This window comes from Dermacentor albipictus, chromosome 1 (assembly GCF_038994185.2).
Source record: "Dermacentor albipictus isolate Rhodes 1998 colony chromosome 1, USDA_Dalb.pri_finalv2, whole genome shotgun sequence".
NCBI lineage: Eukaryota > Metazoa > Arthropoda > Arachnida > Ixodida > Ixodidae > Dermacentor > Dermacentor albipictus.
Window position 1 is genome coordinate 498,140,162 of NC_091821.1, and position 20,781 is coordinate 498,160,942.

Below are 20,781 nucleotides of genomic sequence, written 5' to 3' on the forward strand. Positions count from 1 at the left end.
GGTGAAGAGTTCTCAAGTCAGGGGGCCCATAGCAAGTTTGTGTGATGATCCCCCCACCCTTTTTTTTTTTTGTCCATACCCATCTGCCGTCTGTGTAAATGCGTCTGTCACATGACATTTTTTAGCCCACCATGTAAATCCAAAGCTAGTCTTGTGACGGGTCACTCAAAGCTTCAAAAAGAGAGCATGCGCCTACAAATGGCATTCAGAACGAGGGGCCACCCTATAGTATTTCCCAAGGATGGCGGCCACGAACATGCAACGGTCATGCCATGCACTCGCCTTTGTTGGTGAGGCGGTTTGTCCGCTTTCTTAGGGCCGTGGTGCGACCACTGTGAATAGGCCTGTATTGATTTGGTAAAAACAACTTTAGCCAGCGACACCCGACGACACGGCTCCGATTAGGCCTAAACAGCTAGACAGTGTGGCCAATGGTGTGGCGATGACAAAAATTCAATGCCAGAAAGCTTGTCACTATTATGTTCCTATGGCTGGTTCATCAGTAATCAGCCATGACATCATGCGTACTGGTTAGATAGAGAACCGCTGAAGTGGCATTTGCGTCCACAGTCAACCAGCCGGCAACTACCGCGAGCACGCATGCCAAGTTTGCCTGTGTGCTCGCATGTTGGTAGAAAGCGCAAGGTGCTCGAATCTGCATGCGTCAACAGTGAACTCGTGTATTCAATACAATCAGCATACCTTCCGGTGGCTAACCAGCCCAGTCTTCACACATGCTTTTGCACTTTCCACACAAGCTGCTTTTGTTGATCCCACCGATCGCATACCGCTAACTGTTTCGATCGGTCCAGACTACCCGGTCGACCCTTGTACCGATAAATATTGTGCGCCATGGGAACACTGCACGCGACAAGGCACTGATTGTGGCCGGGTCATTACCGAGGGTACCGATATACAATAAACCTCATATTCAAGAGGTCGAATATTAGACATTCGTTTCGCAAATCAAATTATTTGAATGTTGACTATTTGATTTGAAATAGAATATTCGAGTATTTGCACACCGCTAGTTGAAATGGTTAAGAAGGTGGGGGCAGTCAAGTCTAGTTATAATGGTGAGGGAACAAGGGGGATGGGGGACTAAAACAAGAGAGTCTTCTTGTGTGACAACAACTACACATGCATGACATGGCATGTATGTATAAGACAGATTGACATGCTGCAAAACACCTCTCAGGATGAAACTTTGGCTACGCATATGTAAGTGCATTGCCACTGCTATAGTATACTGAAGTAGAGAAAGCATTAATGAATATTTTAGTAAAGACATGCAGACTCCACAGTAACAATAATTCTGCACAAGAGCAATGTAAAATGAAAATTAAAGAGATCATTCTCTGAATTACTTCTCCAAGTTATGTGCATTTTCTTCTTCTGCTCTGTCGTGTCTTCCGTTGTTCTTTTTATCCTTGTGTGCCAAATTAGAAGGCAAGTACGTTATTTTTGGACACAGTAATAATTCAATTCGATTAAATTTGTACACAAAAGTGACAAAGTGGGAGTGATGCAACTGAAGCTGAGCAGCCCACCTTCCTCGAGCAGACGGAAGAAGAGTTGCCGGTCTCGGCCCAGGGCAGTTAGCGTCACCGTTTCCCAAGGCACGCCCATGTGCAAGTCCAGGGTGTGCTGTTCCCGGCTGCGTTCCACTCGGATCCAAGAGCCCCCATACCTGATAATGAGAGAGTGGAAAAAAAACCGAAGACACCTATGCACTTCTTACGAGTAAAATGCGAAAGCGTTAATGTCCAATTCAACGCCGTTGAGCTACCCTTCGAGTTATGAACTCCTCGCAGGCAAGCGAGCGGGTTGAGATGCTTGGTGGATTTTGATTTGGCCTTACATAGGCACAGTTAGAAGGCAGGTGAGAGCTTGCAAGGACAAGGAATGCACGGATAACACATTTCTTTCAAGAGTGAGGGTGACGTGGTGTTATGGTGATGCGGTCTCCCCTCACGCAACACTAGGAGCGCTATCACAGCAGCAGGTGTGCCCTTTCACACGCTCTGCTCTGTTGAGATGCACTCGTGACCTGGCGTTGCGACCAGTGGGAAATTTTGTGCCGTTTCTCTCCTACAGATGACAGATGCTGGCTTTTTTGATCAATGAGCCGTTTTATGCTTTCGCATCAAAATGTGCTCATAAATTAGCACTCTTCAGTAGTGTTTAGTGATCTGTATCTGCTGACCATTAACGGGGTATTTTAATAAAAAACATCTATCCAAAATGTTGAAATCATTGCCCTTTTACAGTACCCTTGTGGTTTTCTTCCTAACTAATTTTGCCAAAAGACGTACTTTCTTCCATTTTCAAGCCTTAATCAAAGCATTAAAGGCATCATAAAGCAGGAGAACTATTCACCAAAGAAATAATCCAGGTACAGCGACTTACAAGGTATGCAGCCTCAGTGAAAGCTTGTTACTATAAACACCACATTAATGACCATCTCATAAGTTCCCTGCTGAGTATTTATACTTCCAATGTAAAGATATTTTAGTACTATGAACTTCAGAATACTGAGCGTTCCAGAATTCATTGTTATTCAGTTTACATCATTATCATCATCAGCCTGTTTTATGTCTACTGCAGGACGAAGGCCTCTCCCTGAGATCTCCAATTACCCCTGTCCTGCGCCAACCAATTCCAACTAGCACCTGCAAATTTCTTAATTTCATCACCCCACCTAATTTTATGCCGTCCTCGACTGCGCTTCCCTTCTCTTGGCATCCATTCTGTAACCCTAATGATCTATCGGTTATCTAACCTATTCATTACATTACCACATTCAGTTTACATGTCATGTTAACAATCTCTCAGTACGATTCAATATTCCAAAATCTGGGGATTCTTCAATTTCTTTGTGTCCTTCATGGCAGCCAGAATGGTAAGCTAGCAGACGACAAGGCGCAGAAAGTGAACATCGCAGAACATAGAGCTTCATATATTACCTGCTAGAGAGAACTCTGGCACTAGTGTCTATGGGAGCTGCAATCAAGGTGGTTCAGCTGGCATGCGAATAATGGTTCATGCATGGATTTCCCTAAACTTCATCCTTGTCACTTCAAATAGTTTTGTGGCTTTCTAACTTCATCCTTTTAAACAAAGTACCATGTCATAAATAATTAAACCATTAAAATTGCCCAAAGTGAGGATTTGAACACAGGACAACTAGTACAGAAGCCCGATATAGAAACCATTACGCCATGGATGCATGCATCGACAAGCAGGAAAGGGGAAAACAAGCATGTTGAAACACTTAATGCGTTTCGATTTGGCCACCTCAACAGACTAAACTGCTGCAATTAGTGGCAATTATGTGTGTTCATAGGGTCTTCCGCATTTATAAAGTTATAGATTGCTTTGAAATTTAGGCCAGTGAAGGCAGATAAAGCATAATAAATAAAGCCACAAGAACGTCTGAATCCAGAAGCACGAAGGTCAGACAAATCTATGTACTATCTATCATTCCCATGGTGACTGACCGATCACAGCACTAGAGTTCTCTCTAGTAATTACTGTAGGAAACGCTATGCTGCGGTGCATGGGTTTTCTGAGATGGCACCAGAGGACGAAAGCATGGGTAGGGAGCTTTTTTTTTTTTTCTGTTGTGTAGGAAACAACGCATCAGGTTTTGCGAGCGTGTGCTCCAGCCAGACAAGCGTTGCCCAGCAACGAAGGCATGCCTCTTCCTCTTGCGCCCCTTTCTGGAGCCGTACCAGCTACACACGCGGAGAAATGCAACCTCCATGTTCGCGTGGATGCCACATGGTTGGACTTTCCGGACGGTGTCCTTTACAGGCACTTACATTTTGGAATAGTTCAGGTGTCTGCCTCAAGCAAGTTACTTGTGGTGTCCATGGCAAGGATGTGAAAAACAAACAAAAGAAACATTGCGCTTTCAAGGAGACATGGAGCGTCTTCTTTGTCATGGTTTTCTTAGCACCAGCGTTTTTTGCGTGCGCCACTCTTACTATGATATCTGATGAACTGATGGGTTGATGGGCGAAATGGTTAATTTTGGGGCTTTCCCTATAACGACCTTTCAGAGTAACAAACAATTTGCTGCGGTCCTCTGAAGTTTGTTACATAGAGATTTCGCTGTATACATTCAGTCGAGCCTTGTTATCACAAAGCCATATCTGAAATGAGAATACCATCATTATATCCAATATCTGTTATAAGCAAGTGTTCACTGCATGCTGATATTGGCGAGAAACATTTTAGATTTACATAGCTATATCCATGTTTGTTATATAATATTCAAATCCCACTATAAAGTCAAACCTTGTTATATGGAGTGTTTTATCGTTAGCAAAACTTTTAAAAATCACCCATGACATGTAACACCAGTGCTCCCAACAAGAAATTAGAAAACCACAAAAGTCAAGATCCTCCCAATACTCTAAAATCCGCGATAGGAACCCCAAATCCGCTAAAACCAAACTAAATACAAACAAGAATCAGAATCACATTCAAAATATGTTTTATTTTTTCTACATAAAACACAGCTGGAAAAAAATTATGCTAGACAGAAGAGCCTGTTTCTTATTCTAAATAATCTAACAAAAGATAAATTATCAATATTATTAATCACTTTTTCTGTGCAACTGTGAATAGCAGAAACGTATTGCGAAACGAGATTTTTATAAGATATGCTTCCATGAACTACAATCAGTGGCCAGAAAGCTGATTGAACTACCGGGCAACGATTAAAATTAAAGAAAAATGTCTTTTGTATAAAAATGTACCTTATTACGGCTGCACGTCCTCTGTGTGCAAGTTCAGTGGCGTAGCTGCGTCTCGGATCGGCACTATCTCGGATCAGCACTATTGCTGACCCCATAGACCTCCATCATGCTGATCTTGCAAAAAACGTGTTCAGGCAGCAGGTAAATTTTGCAGCATTTTTCATTATTTCGGAGACCAGGCGACACAATAAGGATGGCAGAAACGCGAAGTAGAAATGTGAAGCACACAGTTTGTGGATGATGATTGAATTCCCTCTTACTTCCAAAGCTGCACGTTTGGGACACGTGATGCACAAATTAGTGTAAAAAAAAATTGAAGCTTTTGTACCACAAAAAGGAAGCCACCATTATAAAAACACTAAAAAATCCACCGCCTGCATGAAAAAAAATGTTCCCACTGGCAGCGAGAAAAAAAGCTAAACCTTTCAGGAAAACCGCTAAATTGGCAACACCATAGCACAGCTCTACTTCTTGAGCTAGATTGCACTTAGAGGGAGCCTTTATTTGCACAAGATATGATAGTGAATATTTGAGTTGTTAACACATTTTTGTACATTAGCTTTTAAACTATTTACTTCACACCACATATTGAAATTTACTAACTAAAAAAATTAATTTTGGGGGTTCACGTGCCAAAACCCCTATATGATAATGAGGTATGTCACAGTGGAGGACTCCGGATTAATTTTGACCACCAGGGGTTCTTTAACACACATCTAATGTACAGTACGCAGGCACTTTTTCTTTTCTTTTTTTTTTTCAGTTCGCCCCCATTGAAATGAGGCCACAGTGCCCAGGATTTAATCCCGCAATGTTGGGCTTAGCAGCGCAACACCAAAGCCACAATGCCATCACGGCAGGTCAATTAATGTATTGTAGCCAGTGACCTTTAAATTCATATCCACTTATAATGAATTCTGAGGATGACACCAGTTTTGAGACATGCATTTACAAAGTTTGCTATGAAATGCATAGGTGTTACAGTAAGAGATTCAATACATAAGACGGTGTTCTATTTAAAATATAAATGGAACAATGGTGCATTTTTATGGCGAGTTTGATTGCACTTATATCAAAGATGGTGCTAGTTTCAAAATTCATTCCAAGTGGATGTGCCTTGTGAAATCACTGGCTTCAATTCATGCATTGCAATATCTGCACCAAAGTAATTAGTTTACAAGTTAATTAGTGATTTTTTTTTATTTGGTCAATAATGTGTATTGATTTCCAGTTTAAGTATACACCTCTTCGAGTATTCCAGCTCAGTAAGTAGATTTGTGCTAGACAACACAGGTAAGGTTTTTAAAATCCAGTTAATATGAAAATAAAACACCCATTATAACAAAGTTGCATATGAAACAAAAATATATTCGTTATATCCTATATTCATTATAAGCATGGATTCATTACATGTTGATATTGGGAAACAAATTTTCAGATATACTTTGTTATATCTCATAAACCATCATATTCATTGCTATATCGGTAATTAATTATATTTGTGCTTGTTACATCAAGGTTTGGCTGTTTACAATACCAGCTACAACTTGCACATACAAAAACTTCCAACACATTGCTTGATGGTGCACTGCTACATTTATTATGAGCGAAAGGTAAATTCGTTGGAGAGTTTTATAATACGGGCCCTAAAGAAATAGCGTCGAAGCCATTGCAAATGCGTGAGATGCATACTGCGTTTGGGTTTTGCTTCGGACACCCTATTTCATTGATTTAGCGGGAGCCCCAGAAGCTGCTCCAAAAGCTTTGCATCAACATGGCAGCACCTATAAAGGTGACAGCTCTAACTAAGCTCCAAACTGGGTTCGATTCGTGGCAACATGTGAAGTTCGTAAGCAATGAGGAGTGACTGTGGGTATTGCTTTCTCTCAACTAACATATGTAACACAGATTCATTCATTAGACACCACTGATTCCAAATTCGATTGTCAACGTCATGGCTCATAGGCCTAACATCGTTTAACTTGGCTGGTGAAGGCATGTAAAGTTGGTTACTCAAAACTAAGTGCAACTAGTGCTAAGTGCTTGCTGCTAATAATATAACCCCTAAACTGTAACTAAATGTGGTGAAAGTCAACATTACTCTTCTTATCACAAAATGGAATATTTATTTTAATTATATACAATAGCTTTTCTCTGACGCTGCAGTAACATTTGAAGCACAAGACGCCATGCACGAATGCAGAGCCAATTTCTAAATCTCTTTGCTCCTGCATGCCCCAACACTAACATCTGCAAAGCTCTTTGGGGCACCAAACTATTGGGGCCCCTATTCTAAAACTCTCTATTATCTCCAGAACCACAATAGCACTCAGCTACATCTCTGACTTAATGCATATTGCATGCTATGCTCATCTTAAACACCTTGCTGGTGGGCTACAGGATGAAGCAACCACATCCTGCTAAACACTTCTTCAACACAGTACGGTGCTGCCACCTATGATCAAGACTTATATGAGTGATCAACACACACGCATGTGATGCACTTACTGTTAAGCTTTATGTCACAAAAAGAAAGAGCAGAAAACTTGCATCTGCCTTTGTTCTTCCTTCTACTTATCTTTTTCACAATAGACCTTGAGAGTTAAGTACCAAGTAGCCCAACATTGTAATTTATTCTTATTTGATGCATTATTTTCATTATTTAACTGTAATGACTTCTGTGACCCAAGCTGTAACTCAATAACAAAAACTGTTTGTACAAAGGCATAATTTAGGTCAGCATCCCACAGCCCGTTAGCTTGATACTCTATCCACTAGGCCACAATTGCATTCATGGTATAACTGAATAACAATCTCACCAGTGTCCCTCCTATTATGACATTGAACCAACTTTAAAGCAGGCTTAGTCTTTCAAGTCAAGTGAAATCACAACTTATGGGATTGACTCAGGTCATAATGAAACAGGTTGCAACATTTCTTTGCCAGAGTACAGTGAACCAGCCATCATGCCATTATTGTTCCCACGAAACCATCTTTTGCTGTCGTCGAGTCATTGTCAATGCTGTGCTGCCGCCTTGCTGCTGTCGTCACCCACATGCTCACATCACACAGAATATTTAGCCTTACACGAACATGTAGAGCCATCTTGCAACGGTATGCACAATTCCAGAAAATGCTAGATAGCCTGCTACCTGCAAAATGTCTTTTTTTTTCTTTTTTTTTCTGGCTCTGTATACAGCAAAGGGAGCTGCACACTCCCCAAAAAAGAAGAGAACAAAAACAAAGGCGCCCCTGCGTGGGGAGAATAGCTCACGCAAAGAAGTGGGTGCCCACGCTGGGTATGAAGTCGAAGGAGGTGCGAGCACTGCCACCCGCCTCGGGCTGCAGGAAGGTGGTCTCGACGCTCAGGTGCTGCGTGTGGCGAGCATGCCGCGTGATCCACTGCAGCAGCCACTGGTAGCTCTTGTCCCGGCAGGGCACCTCCAGGGTGATCATGTAGTGGCGCCGAAACAGCACCATGCCTACCTGCAAGAACAAACCCCGTGGAGCCGTGGCACGTGATGTGCGCAGTACCGAGCTTACAGCTGTGAGTGATATGCACTGCAAACAGAAGGGTGCTGGATCTCTTTCCAACTCTGCATATGAACATCCGCCACTCAATAGACTAGCCCAGTCTTCCGACCGGCCAGCCAGCATAGCGTGTCGTCAATACACTTCCTTTTAACAAAGGAACAGATCCCCAGCTCTCGTTTTAGACTCCATCTTAAGACTGACTGTAACTCTTCTTTTGTTTTAATGTTGAACCCATTACATGGCTGTGACATCATGCATAAGAGCAGTCAGACAGATTTGTGTAATAGCTGCAACTGCACAGAGGCACAACCTTAAAAGAAGAAATTGTAGCAGCAACAGAAAATACGGCTGGGAAACTGAGGGGCTCGATATTTTGCTGGTTACAACTGTCTCACACCAACAGGCAATGAAGCCAGGGAAAGCCGTACAAGGTAACTTAATTTTTTCTTCTTAGTAGAATTTAGTTTTTAGGTAAGTTGAAGCTGATTTCAAATAAAGAGAGCCCTAATTCACTCCTCCATTTTCCCTGGCTCTATTGTCCATTGGCATCAAATGGCACTCTTTATTTAAATTAGATTTTACTTACGTAGAAGTCCAACATCTCAACTTCAAGGTGAAAAGTCATGTTCAGATGAAAAAGAAAGAAAAGACCAGTGAATGCAGCTAATTGTTGCACACTAGCATGTGACAGAGAGATACAGACATAGCAAAGAAACAAGGAAAAGCATTTTATCTATGTCTGCTTCGCCGTCCCAGTCCACAGCTATGATGAATCATCAAACTCGCCCAGATTCACATTGTTTACAACCCCTCATGGCTGTTACATATTTTTTTTCTTTATTTCAATTTTTGAACAATGGCAACATTTCATATTGATAGAAGAAATCAATCTTCAAATTTTATGTTATTATTATTACCCCAAAATGTGGCATATTCCTTTGTGGCTTATAGGCCCATGTATGTGACTGTGACACTTTTCAAAGTTTGAAACTTTAACATAAGTAAACTGTACAATTACAAAGTAAGCACTTTCGGTAGCCAACAAATTTGTTAAAAGGTCCCTACCAATTGTTGTTAAGAAAAACCATGTTTATGACAGCTCCTATTCCGGCAGTGTAATTACATAACAATGGAAATAAAATATCACAAATTTAGGGGTGTTCCAAACTTTTCTTTCAAAAATTCACTTGCTCAGGGCATCAAATCATTATTTATTTTGCTCTTTATTACTTGTACGAGCCAGATGAAAAGTGATATTATGGATTCATTATTTCATGTGTGATGTGACTTTGAAGTTGCAAAAGCACACTGCATGAAAACAGTGCTTCCAACTGGCCGTCTCTCATAGTGTTTTTTTTTTTTTCGTAGGTCAGTTGCTTGGTGATAAAATATTGGTTCTGACTAGTGCTTACACTTATATAGAACCTCATTGATACAATGGTATGTACGCTTTCCTAGTGCCAACGTTTGCAATTGAGAACACGAAAAATGACCCAATCTTAACAATATTTAAGTGGTCCAAATGTTCCCAGGAAACACTATCTTTAGGCACCAATGTTCAGTACATCGCCAAGCTGCGATAACATGGTACATTTCCGGCCGTTAAATTGCGGTTGCATGTAAGCAAAGAAATGCGCAAGGCACACACGAAAGAGAACAGTAGCCGCCTGCTGTGGCAGCTACACCGCAATACTTGCTCGCCCACATCACGTGAAAATGCCGGCGTGCACCAATTTTCTTATTCTGGTAGCAGCAAACCTCCTCCCGGGTCGTTACATGCCGTATTCACACCTAACGCCGACAGCCCTATTGTGATAAGCATCTTCACCTATCTGTTTTACAATGCGTGGGGCCATGGCATGGGACGTAGAGCCGATGGATGCGTATTGCACACTTTCAGTAGGCGATAACCCAAACGCGCCGCCATTCCCTGCTGCTGCCGGTACGATGTGAGCATCACTCCAGCAGCGTCTAGCGTTGCCCACCAGCTCGATTTCGTTTAGGTCTGTCGTCACTGTCACAAACCTCTATGCAATAGGAAAACAACACAATGTGCCTTGGGCCGCCAAAGCCTCACCAGCTCGATGCCCATCGCCGTCTTGTACCACAACACTTCACATTACGTAGATGTCAACTATAGGTGAGTCTGCCAAATTTATTAGTTACTTCGGATCATACGTTTTCCCACTTAGTACATTTTCTCTTCATGTTTTCTCCAGAACATATGAACGAGTTTCTACAGTGTGTGTGTGTGTGTGTGTGTATACACACACACACACACACACACACACACTGTAGAAACTCGTTCATATGTTCTGGAGAAAGCATCAAGAGAAAACGTACTAGTGTGAGTGTGTGTGTGTGTGTGCATGTGTGTGTGTATATATATAAGAATGAAATTTAAAAAGTGAAATATTGTAACTTGTTTTGATGTCCCGTGGAATCGCCAGTCAGAAAACCTACTGGAAAATTATGTTACACTCAATAAAAACCTTCCTCGTGTCTTTAGGGACCATGCTACAGAAAACAGAAATGTACTTGGCAGCATTTCATAACCTGAAAGCTGCTGCAAACACAATAAATGGACATGCCACGAACATTGACTTCAGTGCTACAAATACAATTCATTTTTGCAGTCCTATACATGCTAATTAGGAACTAAAGTAACAAAAGATTGCCCTATTAGGCTGATACATAATCATCATCATCATCAGCAGCAGCAGCAGCCTACTTATTTCCTCTCACAGAACAAATGCCTCTTCAAGCAATCTCCTCTTATCTCTGTCTTCTTTCAGCCAAATTCATCATATGCTTGCAAGTTCCCTTATCTTATCGGACCACCCAATCTCCTTGCACATGTGAACGCAACAAAGCCATTCCCTTTGCACCTTCCTTCTGTTCCTGTAATAAAGGGGCTCCCAAACTTCCTGGCCTTGGGGAGCCCACCCTGCATTTCCAAAGTACCATGGAACCATGCTGCGGTATCATTGCCTGTTCCATCAATCCTTGCATGGTAATTAGCTCCTTCTCAAGCTTTTCTTTGTTGTGGTTGCGGCTGTTACGCTCAAATTTCTAGCCCCATAGTGCTGCACAGTCGAACCTCGATATAACAAACATAGATATAGCAAATTATCAGATATAATGAAGCAACTAAAGAATTCACCTTTTTTTTTTTCACCACTATCACCGTGTATGCTTATAAATATGTAATAAAGGTATATTGTGCTGGATGTGGCTTCATTGTAATGTAGTTTGACTGTACACTTTTTTATCAAAAGTGTATGGCTATATCACCTGTGACCACCATACTAAATACAGGCTGTTTAGGCGAGTTCCTTAAAAAAAAAATTTACATTCTGAGGTTTTAGGTACCAGAATCCCAATATGATCCTGAGGCACACTACAGTGATAAACTCTACAATAATTTTGACCACCTTGGGGTTCTTGTGTACCTAAACTGAGTGTTCTTGCAATTTGCTCCCACAGAAATGCAGCCACCTGGCTGGGAATTGAGCCCGAGACCTCATGCTTAGCAGTGCACCGCTTACCACTAAGCCACCGCGGCAGGTAACAGAGTGCGTGTGGCATGCTACAAGTTCCAATGCACTGGGGATTGAAAACATACTCTCGTACACACTATCCACAGGTCTGTAGTGTTGGAGTGTTCAACAAGGTTCAAGTTGTCCAGATATTTCTGACAAAGACTGTACATGCAAGGGGCAACGAATGACAGTGCCTGAGCTCCGGGATTTATTTATGTGAAGGGGTTCTTTGTGGAGGTGCCTCACAACATGCTGTCTCCCCAAGGACACACAAAGGCAGCAATGAAGGGTAGGCAGCTTGAAATAACATCAGGTGTGTTTATCAGTTTAAAGGGGGACTAAGCAGAACTAGCACACTGTTAGGCTGGGCTGATAGATTACCATGCCGAGAGTTGTGGACATGCAAGTCTTAACCATGACAAGAGGCTTGACAAGCCAGAAAGGGTGTAGAAACAAAAGACAGGTGACAATGCCATCCTGGAATTACAGCTGTCTATGTGGTCACAAATTTTGACGCCGTCTGCTTGGGACTGGTTATTTATCAACAGAAATGGATTTACTCACACTCAAATGCAAACAATGATCCAACCTGGTAACTATACAATAGTAATATACTCCTTCAGCACATAGAAGAGCTGAGGTACACAAAAATAATAATACGACATTAATGACATCACACAGATGACACCCGTGTCGAGGTTTGGGCACAGAATTGAAATAGGGAAGCTTTGCATGCATTTCCGCCACCATAAAAAAACAACCTTTTCTGGCTAAAGAAATTCACACAATTTTGAATGAGTAATCTAGCAACATGGATGCTGCTTGATATAAGTTCAGTAGTTGTAAATAGACAAACCAGTGCCATGTCCACGATCACATAGTATTTTATGTTCACAGCTGCAAATAATCCTCTGATTAAACAAAAAAAAATTGGCAGCGGACACATCCTTTGGAGATCACTGGCAACATTCATGTCAATAGAAATCTACCTTATGATGGGTGAGTAATTGAGGATTAAGTACACATTATATCCAATATGACGATTATTATGAAGGGCGGCACATACCCAGCTGCACGTATATATATGGTGACCCAAGTTGGCATCATAGAGGTTCACTGAAGAGCGGCACACACCCTGTGACTCAAGTTGGCTCACATGAAGGGAAAACAGTTCGGTTCAGGCGTAGATACCGGAAAGCACATGCAGTATTCTAAGAAAGCTAATCGCATTAAATACCACCTTCCACCACAAATGCACCATCTCAAGAAATTTTCATCATCCTTGCAGCAATACGACACACAGAGGACGATTCGGTGGACTCAGACACACGCATCACTAACCTGCATTCCCTTCCGTAGTACTGCCGCTGCTGCGCCGACACCAAAGAGCCCAAAGCCAGCCCCGAAGTATGGGTTGGTGCCAAGCTGCGACAGATACTCGGCCACGGTCATCTCTGTCTTGAGGCCTGCGACACACATCAGTCCAGAGGTTGTACTTTCAATGCATCGCACTTAGAAATGCGTTGCCTACTGTGAGCACTGACTGGCTAAGCTGACAGCAGCAGACATTAAGGAATAACATTGTAACCAAGCATACTTCTGGTGATATTTTCATATTTTGTAGCTGAAGGCCATATTTACGTGAATATAGGTAGACCCTTTTTTGTTCGAAAGTATTCTCAGAATGGGCTATCAACCTATATTTATGAACAAAGCTAGCAAAAGTACCGAGCTAATGGAGTTCCTCCATCGCACCCACCATAAAGCCAGCCTGGAGACTATCCAGAATGGCTTTAGGATGTTGTATACTCAAAGCGCTATATGGCACCCAAGATTACGTCGTTTGGGGTGCTGAAGATGCTTGCAAAGCATCCAACTACGTGTACTTCTCTGGCTGTTCCAACAAGGATGTAGCCTGTGGCATCGACTAAGGTGCTTTTTTAGCCAAGCTTACGGTAAATAAAAGTGCGTGATGTTCAAAGATTCTTTTTTTGTTGTTTTTAAGTATGGGTCAACCTATATTTGAATTAAAATCTTTAATTTCTCGCCGAGTTTCATATATAGGGCTCGACCTACTTGCGTATTCAGCCTATTTTCAAGTAAATACGGTACTCTGATTTTGGGTCTAGACATTCCAAAACTGCAATGCGGGCTATGAGTGATATGCCATATATAGTGAAAGTTCTGGCTGTTGGCCCTTTGTGCCTTCATGATGCTCCAATATCTTGGTACATGGATTCCATTGCATTGCATTATAATCAGAATGAGCCTACAGAAAACATTATTTTATCAAGACAAACGCAAGCTGATCAGATGACTTCCAGGTTTGATCTCACAGCCCCGGGAATCCCGTAGTTGTCGAGCCATGTGGTGATAAAGAAAGTGCACAATTTTTACAGTGAATAGGTCTGCCTGTGTTGCACTTGATGTTGAACCTGTCCACTTTGTCCATGTGCTGAACCCCTTGCCCCCATTACTGTGCTGAAGACCATGGAAATGCTTACGACTCCTTAAAGCCTTGCAATTAAGTTTAGTTAACTGACACGATCAAGTGTTCACTGTCTTTGATGTGGTTACTGAGAGTTGCGGACATCTCCAAAAATTATTTTATGAGGAACAAAGGGCAAATTTCGATTTTTATTACGTTCTCATAGCAAGAAATTCATACGTCAACTTCGAGTCACATGTGACCCAAGCACATTTTCTTTTGGGCATAAGACGTGCTGCAGATCAAAAAGTCATTGCATGCATACATTTTCACATATGCAAGCATGCTCGACACAAGAAGACAGAGCATACGTAGACATGGTCACACACCGATTCAATGGAGGCACCTTGAATGCCACCCCATCAGAGTGAAAAATTACGTCTATATACTGAACACCATACCCTGATCAACATACCTTAGCACGTCAACTCAGCATGCATGGAGTTCAAAGCTGATGAATATACACGTCGCAGATAGAGTATGTGTAGTTAATATGTATGATGCAATGAACGCCGAATATGATGAAATAATTAACGAACGTATTTCTTTTTTGTATGCCAACCACAATGCGTCACTTACATTCGATGACCACCACAGAATGTGCATTAGTATTTTTGGTTGTTCCATATACTTTAACGTTTCATGTGCAAATTAAGGCAATTCACTAGACCGCGAAAGCCTCATACGCTGAATATAGCCGCCACATGAAATTATGGACCAGAGAGTCTCTCCCTTCTCTTCTTCTATTTTTCGTTCTCACAAACTACAGATTCTACGCTCTTCCGAACCTAACCTAACTATATGAGAAGAGAGAAAAGAACTCGTTAAGCGCCGTTAAGCCCTTGAATGCAGCAATAATTCTCTCCACCAGTTTACCGAGGCACTGGTAGGTTTACAGTGAAGTGACGCTCGCACGAGATGAACTTCGGAGGTGGCAAGGAGTCCAACTGCTCTCCGCCAAACCGCGAAAACTGCGCGAAACGAAACCCGCCAAGCGGATCGCCGCAAGAGCCGGTTAGCTGGGGACACCGTTGGAACTCACCGTACTTACGTAGGCGAAACGTGAACGCAAGAACTTGTAGATGCGTCGATTTCTAAGATCTTGCCATGGTGGTAACAACTGCTGCACTCCTAGTACTCTACGTTTCAAACTTCGCGTGCACGATACTTTGGGCGAACCTCGTGTAAACCACAAGATCGCATGCCGGCTCGCAGCCCGAGTATCAGTTTCGTTTTTGTAATATCCAAGCTGCAGACTCATAAAAGATCTCAGTTCGTGCACGGTATATTGTGCGTGAACTCCAACACTTAAATTTCTTGCAAGGAACGGCTTTTAAGTGTAGAGTACTGTTGTAAAATAATTATTTCTATTTTATTAGTATTACATGGCTTAGAGCGGTGCCGCGAATCAGCTGCAAACAGTGTTCAATCTCTTCTGCGCACGCGTGCGCATGTTTCGCGTCGCGCCGTCCGTGTGTTGCTACATAGCATCACGTTGCCAATAGCTGTTGCCGAAAGTGCCTGAATAAAATCATGGTGTCCGGTTAACCGTGCATCACATTAGCCGTTTGCACACAGAACATGCGCCTAGTAGTTAGGTAGCAGCAAGTAATAGGGAAAGGACAGCGACATGCTACCTGGGGGCGTAACTACTCGACTCTGTTGCCGGTGCGTGCTCATCGGCTTTCTTTCTTTTCGTCATCCGAATTTAACCTACGTTGCACTTTAGCCCCTTAAATGCACACATTGGCAAGGCTAAGCTTGTCAGTTTACTAGTAATCTCACTTTAAAAGATGCCTAAATTGTCTGTTTAGGTCTGCAGTCCATGCCTCACTGCCAACTCATATATCTGCTGATGCAACGTTATTCCGCATTGAATGGACAGTGTTATCTGTTTACGAAGCCATCATCATTCTCGCGCGCCTGTGTTTGGAACGAGCGGTTATGCATTGGCAAACGTCCTAACGAGGGCGTTGCTGCTTCGTCGCAGATAAGCAAAGTTGACGTTTCGTTTTTAAATCCGGAGATGTTGAGTTTCCATTTCGTCGCATTTAACTGAACTGCATTCACAGATAAGCTTTACCTAAAGTGAGGGAGAATGTAATATGACAACAAAAATAACCCTCAGCACGCCAACGGTTACGCGCCACTACATAAAGTTATCACGCGGAAAGCGAAACCGCAGAGCGGCTGATATATTCGCGGTCATTTGAGTTTGCAGGCCGCTCGTAATGTTGTAGTGGTTGTAACAGGTTGTATTCCCAACGCGAGCACGGCCGGCTGACTGCATTTTCGAAGATGCTCGTGCGGACGAAACAGTTCTTATTCAATTTGCGATGGCGTTGTAAGCATGTTTACTCTGGTCCTCGTCAAAGAGGTTTGTGCTAAGATGGGTGGACAATTTGTCGCATAATTTAAAGTGCTGAATGCGCTTAGAATTTCTGTTCGTTCCTTTGTGTATCCGTTACGTTAAGAATACATACTTCTTGCGTTGTTTTGTTTGGTCTTTATCTTTTTGTCTGTATGTTACCGTCTGTGTACGTGTTTTGTTCCCTGGCTGGTCCCTAAACTTGTCTTGCTCAGATAGCTCACAAGCGTGATGGATCCCATTGCTTTATCTAGGTGCTTCGCAAATTCCCAAACTGTTTCTTTTGACCAAACTTTTAGATACATGGAAAAGTGTCACATCGCAACAGAATTCTGCGGGGAATCTTTTTTTTTTTTCAATTTTATTCTGGTTGAAAAAAAAAGTTTTTTTTTTAATGGTCGCTGTTTTTTTTTCGACTACCTACATCTCTAGCTCTTGCAGGATTGTTCCATTATTGTCATTCTTCATTATCTTCTCATCATGCCATCATTGTTATACAATTATGCATTCATTGTGACGCTGCCATAGTGAAGTGGTCGCAGTGGTTCAGTCTTTCACATTCTAGCTTGATGACCTGACTCTTGTCATGCTGTCATCGTCATGCCATTTTCTCCTACCCAGCGGTCCAAGTGGGGTAATAGCTTGGGCCACTAGGTATGTGTTCGGGGACGTAATGGTGTCATGGACATTGCAGCGTCATAATTCCAGCTTTGTCATCCGGCTCTTACCAGCGTCATCATCATCACACAGTTCTCATCATGCTGTCGTTTTATCATTGTCCTCACTTCAGTGACATCATGCTATTTTTGTCGTGCGATCGTCATCGTACTGCCTTTCTCATTCCATCTACGTCAATCCTTCTTCATGATTGTATTGTAATCATACTGTTGTCATTCCATTGTGATTCTGCTACCCTTGTTATGCGTCCGCCGTCACGCCATCTTCGTCATACAGGTTTCTTTGATGGATGAATAAATTGATGGATGCTATGAGCGTCCCCTTTGAAATTGGGCAATAGATTGTGCCACCAAGCTCTTGTTCTTATTTTGCCTAATGCCTTAGCTATCATTTTAAAAAAAGCACACACAAGAAATTCCTTGTGACAAGCTTTTTGAACTTTGTAGGGAACTTTGTTTTTGTATGCTTCCGTTGTTTGTGGTCTCCCTACCTTGCAGCCACCAATCCTCCAATCATGTCTTACTATTATTTATTGTGGACATGTTTACTTTCCCCCTGCTCTCGCTGAACCTAAGGGCTTCAAGGAGCCCAGTGATTCCTAAATCAACCGCTGGGCAGATGTCTGACAGCGGTTTACAGATGTCTTCACATTCTAATACAACATGCTCCATCGTTTCCTTAGTTATATCGCAGCAAGCACATGCTTCATCTTCCTTGGTGTACCTCACTTTATAACTACGCATTCTAAGACATCCTGATCTCTTGTCGAAAAGTAAGGAGCTTCCCTTTCAGTTATGATAAATTGTTTCTTTCGGGATTTTGTTTTTTCCTCTTAAGTAGTTACTCATAGCAGGTTTCTTTTCCATTGCCACTACCCATGAGATTATCTCAGCCTCTCTGACTTACCACTTGGCATTCTTTATTGCCACGTTACTCACCATACTGGTCGCATACTTGCTGGTAAGCTTCCCAGTTCCTTTCCTCCACTGTGAAACAATGTTTTTTTTCTGTACAAATATCCGGACACTCTCCCTGCCCATTTACTTCTTCCATATTCCTCAGTCGTTGTTCGTAATCAGTTTTACTCTGAGCTTCTCTCACTTCAAAACTTGTCCAGCCCATATCACCCTGAACAGCGTCATTTGTAGTCATCCAATGAACACTCGGTGTGAGGTGTCCCACTGACCTTTGGTTGCCATCGAGTCCTGATTTTATCCCTGACTTCAAGCAAACAACCGCATTCCCAAATGTAAGTCCTGGAATCATTACACCTTTCCACATACCTTGGAGCACCTCCTACCTGTTGTATCCCAATAGCGCTCTGTTTCATTATGGCTGCATTTCTCTTCCCCTTTGCTGTTATTGGTTTTTCCTATGTTTCCAGATAGCTCTTGCCTTCGTTTATCCATACGGCAAAGTATTAATATTCTTTTAACCGAGGTATTCCTTGGCCCTGTATTGACACTGTCTGTTCACTGTTTTCATTGAATACCTTAAAACCGTATTTCTTAACGCTAAATTTAAATTCTAAGTTTCACTTTCCTGTCCACAAATATTAGCCAGATGTTGCGTATCACTTTGCTTGTTAGCTAGCAACACAATGTCGTCCACATAAAACCTGGAATCTGCTGCACTACTACTGTACCCGTCTGTTCGTATAAGAGATTAAACCCGATATTACTTTCCTGTAGCACCCTTTCCATCCTCACCATGTACATCATAAACAGTAGTGGGGATAAAGGGCAGCCCTGCCTCAGTCTCTTGTTAATATCAACTTTCTCCTTGCTCCTCATCCCTTCCCATTCAACGCAGCTGGTATTTTCTAGGTAAATCTCTTACAAAAGCTGTAGACACTCGTTGCCTGAGCCTTCTGCTCCCAGAAAATCTGACTTAATGTTGTGGTACATGTTGTCATACGCTCCGGTAATGTCTAAAAAGCCACATATAACAGTCTCCTTTCTTCTCTGGATATTCGAATACACTTAGTAAGAACAAATAAGTTATCATCCAGATGCCTACCAATTCTGAAGCCATTCTGGAGTCCTCCCTACATGCCATTGTACTTTCCCCGTGCTTGCAGTTTCAATTTAATCGCCTGCATTGCTAACCTGTTTATTACCGATGTAATGGTCAGTACGAGGGAATTCTGTCTTTTTTGCCTTTACCTTTATAAATTAAATTCATCCTACTTTGTCACCAATTGAATGCTGTTCACCTATCCTTTAAACTTCTTTTGACTGCTGTCAACAGAGCTTCCGTACTTTTTGGTCCGAGTTCATTTATCAGCCTAACGGGAACCTCGTCTAATTCTGTGGCTGTGCATTTAGGAATTTTCTCTTCGGCTTTGTTCCAGTTGAGATTTGTCGGCACCAGCTCCTTTTCTGTCTGTTTCTCATTCATGCTCTTCTTTTTTTTCTTCAGAAACCACCTCGTCATTGCCTTGAAATGATTCTGCTGTTATTTTACGAATGTAATTTAATGCCCTGTCCCCTTCCGGTTTGTTTCCATCTTCGTCTAGGATATGGTGTTGTATTGTTCCAGACTTCCCGCCTAATAAATTAATGTGGTCCTAAAATATGCTAGGTGCAGCCTTCATTTTCTCATGTATTTTTGACAACCAACATTCACTTTCACCTTGAATCTTTCCTTGAACCAGTATTTGAACCACATATTTTTTTCTACCGACATATTTCACATTTTCTGTCTACTTCAATGTGCAGCAACTGTGCTTTTTTTGCCTGCCAGTACTCTTGTGATGCTTTCTGTGATTCGATTGCTTCCCGTACCTCCCTGTTCCACCAGCTTTTCGGTTTCCTTTTTCTTTTCCAACATACGTGTTGCTTCTCTTTCCTTCTTTCTCTCATTACACTTCGAAGCTCACTCTTAGCTTGGCCATTTGCCAAGTTATTTCTTGACTCTTGTGACTATATTTATTTGTTCAGCGTTGCAATTTGGACTGGCCATTCGTCGCTCTTTGCTTTCTTTCCCAACTACATACAAGTATCCCATTTCCAAAAGGATGCATTTATAGTCACTCCCTATGTTATTGTACCCTTCCTCATCAATAACCATTTCCCTCAATTTATCATAACTTCCTTCTGTCGTGAGACAGTAATCAGTGGTTGATCGTCTATTTCCGACTTCCCATATGATCTGGCCATCACATTTAGGCCTCGTATTCACGATAATGAGGTTACGTTGCTCACAGAGATCTTGCAGTAACTTCCCGTTGTTGTCAGTGTAACTGCCTAGATCGTCTGCGTGGCGTGATACAGCTATCATCACGGCATTGTCATCGTACAATGATCAACATTTCAATGTCCTCATGCCATTGTCATGCCATTGCAGTTGTTCAATCCTCGTAGCTATAAGTTGCGTCTGACTCTCTTGATGCCGTTGTCATCA

The 20,781-nt window shown here is 42.1% G+C and overlaps 2 protein-coding genes across 8 annotated transcripts in view; one reads left to right on the top strand and one right to left on the bottom strand.

Annotated features, from left to right (window-relative positions):
* Nucleotides 1-15,619, bottom strand: part of Bcs1 (Bcs1 chaperone) — an 89,673-nt gene extending 74,054 nt beyond the window's left edge. Inside the window, exons 1-5 of one of the 6 annotated variants that reach the window (XM_065454563.2) lie at nt 14,910-15,062; nt 13,184-13,308; nt 8,887-8,906; nt 8,041-8,252; nt 1,551-1,690 (exon numbers count right to left, since the gene is read on the bottom strand). In XM_065454563.2, the coding sequence (XP_065310635.1) occupies nt 1,551-1,690; nt 8,041-8,252; nt 8,887-8,906; nt 13,184-13,308; nt 14,910-14,911 (499 nt within the window). In that variant the 5' untranslated portion in view covers nt 14,912-15,062. Of the gene's footprint in view, nt 1-1,550; nt 1,691-8,040; nt 8,253-8,886; nt 8,907-13,183; nt 13,309-14,909; nt 15,072-15,206; nt 15,338-15,372 lie in introns of those variants that run through there. The other 5 variants (XM_065454569.1, XM_065454566.1, XM_065454564.2 and 2 more) reach the window with 5 other exon arrangements.
* A 148-nt stretch (nt 15,620-15,767) lies between these two features.
* rho-7 (rhomboid family intramembrane serine protease rho-7) overlaps nt 15,768-20,781 on the top strand; it is a 45,674-nt gene continuing 40,660 nt past the window's right edge. The window contains exon 1 of one of the 2 annotated variants that reach the window (XM_065454571.1): nt 15,768-15,998. In XM_065454571.1, coding sequence (XP_065310643.1) covers nt 15,961-15,998 — 38 coding nt within the window. In that variant the 5' untranslated portion in view covers nt 15,768-15,960. Of the gene's footprint in view, nt 15,999-16,339; nt 16,675-20,781 lie in introns of those variants that run through there. The other variant, XM_065454572.2, reaches the window with a different exon arrangement.